Below are 6,000 nucleotides of genomic sequence, written 5' to 3' on the forward strand. Positions count from 1 at the left end.
TTAGAGGCTCAAAATTTCTGGGTACCTTTTTTGTACACCATTTTATAAGGAGAACATAGGCCCGAGCTTGTTTTCAACATAACATTTATGTACCAGTGACCATTGCCCAGGAGCTGTGTTTTAAGACTCACACACACACACACACACACACACACACACACACACACACACACACACACCATTCTATTGGCAGCTCAGGCCAAGTAGGGATAATGTATGGGGTGTTTGTGGATGTGAGAGAGTATGTGTGAGTGTGTGTGGCATGTGGATGTCATACCATTGCAGCCAGACGGTCAGTCTGGTGATGAGGCTGGTAAGATGAAACTGGATCCATGTAGTAACTCATGGCTGTGGAGCAACTCTGGAAGTCTGGGACAGAGGGATAGAGACCATGTGTGGCTCTTAACCATTTGAAGGAAATAAATGTTTGAGACATAACACTTCGGATAGCAACTTCATTAGAAATTATAGTTATAGTTATATAAAAGAAGCAATCTAGGAATAAGCTAAACAATACTACATTCAAATATCTTGATAAGATCTTTGGGTTGTGGCTACAGTGTTACATTTATTGCTGAGGTTCAAGATATTTAATTTTCATTAAGCTGGGCTGCACACAGTCCCTTCATTAAATGTCTACAAGTGCAGAAGCTCCTTAAATTTCACCTTAAAAATTTACAAAAAAAACTGGTCCATATAAAAAACCAAGAGCTGTCCACCCCCAAGTTTCGACTGCATTCTTGGCGGTGATCACACAGCAGGGGTGGGGCTGTCAGAGGTGTCCGCCCCCATCAATCATCCAATCGGGCTTGTTGGAGGTACGACGGCTTTGGCAGGTGCCCTACTAACCAGGTGTAGTAACTGCCTGCCGGTCAAACGCGGCGCGACCTGGGCTGAGAGAAGGAGGCTGATGGCTCAGAGATAAAGCAGCTAGATGCTGAACAATATGTCGCAAGAACGGTTCAGCATTGCACAACCCTCCCAAGCAGCACGGCATGGCGCGTCAGATAAGGCAATGCTGTGCTTAATCATTGCACTTCATGACGGCACACCTCGAGAGACGGCCTGCCTTAATAAGAATGTCCAAAGCTAATCGTGGCATTCGTGTGGGTTTTTTTTTACCTCAATAAAGCTGTAATTTCACTAATTATGGCTTCAGATTCTCACTCACTTTATAACCAGGGTCACGTTGTACATGAATGGTCCATTAGTGTACACTTCACCACCCTGGATAAGAAAAACGGGAGATTTCTGGATGAAAGCCTGAAAGCAAAGTCCAATGGCCGAGGCCGAACTAAAACTCCTCCGCTGTACCCAGACCTGCTGTGCTCAGACCTGTGGGCTCCCTCCCTCTCTCTCTGTGTGAGGCAGAGTGAGAATTCCTCTGCTGTATCCAGACCTGCTGTGACCACTCCCTCCCTCTCTCTCTCTGAGGCAGTGATAACTCCTCCGCTGTACCCAGACCTGCTGTGACCGCTCCCTCCCTCTCTCTCTATGAGCCAGTGAGAACTCCTCCGCTGTACCCAGACCTGCTGTGAACCCCGCATGCTTCTTCCCACTCCCCTCGCCTCCGACACTGCTGCCCTCTCTTTATCACTGTTTACTAGTCGGGGCATTAGCAGAGAGGGCTGGAGTCCAGCTGTGAGGATTCTGTTTGTGGAGGGAGTTTAGGATGCACACACTCACTGACAGGAAGCCTAGCGGCTGAGGAATCACCCAACACATTGGTGCGTGTGTCCATGCATGCGTGCACGTGTATGTGCGTGCGTGTGTGTGTGTGTGTGTGTGTGTGTGTGAGCATGCATGCATGCATGCATGTGTGTGTGTGTGAGAGAGTGTGTGTGTGTGTGTGCACACATAAGCATGCGTGCATGTGTGCGTGCCTGTGTGTGTATTAACATCTTGAAGTGCTTAGGGAGTGTGGCTATGTTATTCTCAGACAAGGTTTGAGGTGACTGTTATGCATGGGTCTTACAGAGGTTGCACCAGTATTCAGTCATTCAACACTTAAGGAAATGCTATCAGAAATAAACTGCTATAAAGAAATAGTGTTCTTGTAGAAAAAGTGAAAAACAGGTATAATAAAACTTGCAACAATAACTACCCCACTTGTGTTCTATTTTATAAATTTTTCTTTGTTTTGTTAAAAAAAAAGACTCAATGTGGAAAGACAAGAATGGTAGGCTTTCAAACTAATTAAACATCATAATATATCAAAACAAATGTATGTATTTCTAAATTATTTCCCTTTGCGGTTTCAGACTATTATTTGTTAATTATGTTCTTAGCATTTGCCAGTATTCAGATATTGCACAACATACTGCATCATAAATATAACAAAATGTTTGTTTGTAAGCGTAATTAGAAAATCTCGTTCATAATATGTGTGGTTGCACAATTCTGACATCCTCCACGTTCGAATCGATTCATCCTCCTCCAAGTCCCAACTTCAAAGCATCAGTCCGACGTGGGACCACCAGCCGCTAATGTTTTTACGATCTTCCATAATTGTACAACTCAGGCAGCTTGACGACAAAAGCTCAAAAGAGTCGATGAGAAAATCACAACAAAACTTGATTCTTACCGTAGTTTCCGTGGAAAACTTCTGGAGGTTGGAGTTACGGTTCGCTGCCAGCTCGCCTCTGTACCTGGCGCGCAGACGCAGCCCGTATTGAGAGGGATAAGGCGCACTTGCCGGGGTAGTCCCACCCTCGCCAATTAGCGGGGTCCACTCAAAAAACGATTTAGGACTCTCCTATGGCGCCGTTATCTATCAAACCGTCCGAGCCCGATGACGTCACGTGCACGCGTTCATGTGGTGGAAATACTGGGAAGTTTTAGTGTGTGTGTGTGTGTGTGTGTGTGTGTGTGTGTGTGTGTATAGTCAGCGGTCTCCGTGACCTGGGCAGAGGTTGTCAGAAGTATTTTTAAACATGAAGCCACATAAGTTATACTGTACATTGATTTTAAACAAAGGAATTAATTTACATTTTATATACTGTTGCCTATTGAATGGTATAGATTTACGCTCAACATGTACATCTGAATCATGAGTGACTTGGTAAGAGATTGAATGGAGCTGCATTAGTCAACGTCCTCGTGATCATAATTTTGGAAAGGAAGCAGCATGAATGGGCTATTCCCAGTTATTGCGTTAGCGGCAGCTGTTCAGAGCTCGTATTGATTTGGTGGAAGGGCTTCAGGAAAATGACCATATAAAGAGGAAAAGCAAAGGAAAACCCAGCCGGCGGGGGTCACAATCGGTGGATTTCCTGCCGACAGGCATGTGCAACAGGGTCACCAGGCCAGGTGGACTGGGCGGGGGGGTGTGATGGGTGTGGCGTGCTTGGACGTTGCCGTCCAAGGTCAGTCTCTCCGTCAGCGGACAGGGAGGAAAAGGAGCCATATTTCTCTGAAGCGAAGGGGTCAGGAGTGCGTTTCCGAGCGAGGACAAGCGGGGATCGGCCGAGGACCAGGGAGGGGAGGAGGCTGCCTCTCTAATGTTGGTCCAAAGTACAGCTGCTGTGGGTTGGGATCACGGGCTGCTACACTTGGGCTGTGAACACGGCCTTCCGGGTCCCTGCACGGGGATGTCAAACATTACAGGCTCAGAGAAAGGCTGATGTGGTCTAGTGTGGAATCAAAGGAGGTTTCTGGTCCACCTCACTGCTCCTTATCAGAATATCACATGCACCTCTTTAAAGGTCTGTGGTTATTCTTTTAAGTAGCTATAGAAACCAGATCTTGAGAGTACAGAGCAGCATTCCTCAGTGGTCACAGCACTGCAGACTGATCTAATGCACCAGTGCATAGTGCACGTGAACTGTGATTTCGCTGTTTCTCCTCAATGCCCTCCATATCTGCGGCTGTTCCTCATACCGTGTCCAGGGCGGCGAGTATTTATCGGCCTGGCACTCACCCCTCGTCTGTAATGCTTTGAGTGTGCGTGATGATGACCTCACACCCACCCCGTCCCGCCTAAATGTTTGTTTGAATTTCAAAGCGCACGGTCAGCGGCGGGCCACGCGGCTCCTTGGAAGTAAATCTGGAGACGCTTTCATGTCCGAGGTGAGGGGCGTGAAGAGGTGCCATGTCGACCTGCACTGTGTCAGAGGGCTGGGGGGGGGTAACAGGGGCCCCCGGGCGTCCCAGATGGGCAACACGTCGAGGGCAAAAGGGGAGGAAGATGACTTATTGCCATGCGGAGAGGGAGAGAGGGAGAGGGAGAGAGGGAGAGGGAGAGAGGGAAAGAGAGAGAGAGAGAGAGAGAGAGGGAAAGAGAGAGAGAGAGAGAGAGAGAGAGAGAGAGAGAGGGAGAGAGAGAGAGAGAGAGAGAGAGAGAGAGAGAGAGAGAGAGAGAGAGAGAGGGAAAGAGAGAGAGACAAAAGCAGGACTGAGGCGGTGCTGGTTGGTCCGATGAGTCTAACTGAATAAAGCAATGGAACGCGATCCAGATCTTCCTCGGATGCCCACAGTCCTGTTCCAATTAGCAGGCTGTCTGCTTCAAAGGCGACGCTTCGATATGGCCCCGCGTGTTCCACAGTCTCATCACCCCCCCCCACTATAGCTTTCTCCTCCCTTATCACCACGTCACCTTTAATCTCGCCCTCTGCCTCCACCCAGCCCCACCCAGTAACCTCCACCCATCCCCCCAGCCTTCCACCTTCTCTTTCTAACATTGTCAGATCCAGTCATTTCTTTTGGCTTGTGTTCAGTCTTGGTTACGTCCGCGTGTGGATTTGGAAACGCCTGCTCTGGCGAGCGGAGTTAGCAGTGCTGGTGAAAGTGACAGATCTCAACCTGAAAAATGATTAAAGGTGCAGTCTGTTCTCGCTGCCGTCCCTGGCAGCGTCTCTGTTGACTTTGTTTCTTTGCTTCTCGTCCAGACTCAGCGTGACAGCTGCTTTCAGTCAGTCAGCACGCAACCACACGCACCCGTGCATGTGAGGGACGCCACTTTATTCAGCTTTTCTTTTCACTCATTGTTTCTCTCTTATTTATCCCTCTCTCTCTCGCTCTCTTTCCATCTCTTCTCCTCTGTCACTCTCTTCCCTCTGCTTTCCATCTTCTCTCCATCCCTCTCTGTCATTCTCCTTCTCTCTCTCTCTCTCTCTCTCTCTCTCTCTCTCTCTCTCTCTCTCTCTCTCTACCTCTTTGCACTGTGGTCATGCTTTACATTAAACACACAGCTCTGCCCTCATTCCCGGTCCTGATCCTTCATCGCTCCCGCACTTTACTGCTTTACCGCGCACATCCACGATGCCGCCGCCACCACGGCTTGCTCGGAGCACGTGAGTGCAAGGCCTCGTGTGAAATCCCATTTCTCCTTCTCCTCTTGCTTCTCTCTCCCCTTTTTAAACCTCACAATCATGCTTTGCTACTCCGAGGTAGACAGCCTGCTCGTATGGTTACAGATTAGGCCTAGTCCCGGATTAAATGTACGACCTCCCTGTCGATGGTGTAACTGAACACAGGAATATGCTTTAAAAAAAAAAAACATCCAGAGAGCTACGGGAAGAGTGTTCAAGTGGGTAGGTGAGTGGACGTTGCTCATGTGCTGCACTGTGTAGAAGCTTCAGGGCAGATCAAGGCAGCCAGAGCGTGTCGATGGTAGCGGCTTCCTGATTCCTGGTGTTGCGGGGGGGTTTTAAGCAGAGTTCCCCAGGTGCTAATGGCGGAACTAACATCATCCACCATCTCGCCCCCTACTCGGCTCTCTGACAGGTGATATCAATGAAGCTTTGTTATTCTCCTGCAGACTTTATCCACTATTCCAAATTATATGAGGGCAGAGAGACGGAGAGGAAGAGCGAGAGACAGAAAAAGTGAGGGAGAGAGAGAGACAGAAAAAGAGAGGGAGACCTCCTCCCACTCCTCTCTTGCAGATCTCTGCTCCCTTTGATTCTCTGCCCGAGTCTTTCCCCAGAAGAAACTGCAAACTGCCCGGCAGATGTTTCTCCAGCAACTACAAAGAAGGAGGCCTTTATGAGCAGTGAGTCT

The 6,000-nt window shown here is 48.6% G+C and overlaps 1 protein-coding gene across 2 annotated transcripts in view; it reads right to left on the reverse strand.

The window, feature by feature from the left end:
* The window catches only part of ets1 (v-ets avian erythroblastosis virus E26 oncogene homolog 1), a 33,832-nt gene extending 31,180 nt beyond the window's left edge, over positions 1 to 2,652 (reverse strand). Inside the window, exons 1-2 of one of the 2 annotated variants that reach the window (XM_027010087.2) lie at positions 2,585 to 2,652; positions 278 to 369 (exon numbers count right to left, since the gene is read on the reverse strand). In XM_027010087.2, the coding sequence (XP_026865888.2) occupies positions 278 to 346 (69 nt within the window). In that variant the 5' untranslated portion in view covers positions 347 to 369; positions 2,585 to 2,652. The remainder of the gene's footprint in view (positions 1 to 277; positions 370 to 2,584) is intronic. The other variant, XM_027010088.2, reaches the window with a different exon arrangement.
* Positions 2,653 to 6,000: the final 3,348 nt, after the last annotated feature.

Source organism: Electrophorus electricus, chromosome 4, assembly GCF_013358815.1.
Source record: "Electrophorus electricus isolate fEleEle1 chromosome 4, fEleEle1.pri, whole genome shotgun sequence".
Lineage (NCBI taxonomy): Eukaryota > Metazoa > Chordata > Actinopteri > Gymnotiformes > Gymnotidae > Electrophorus > Electrophorus electricus.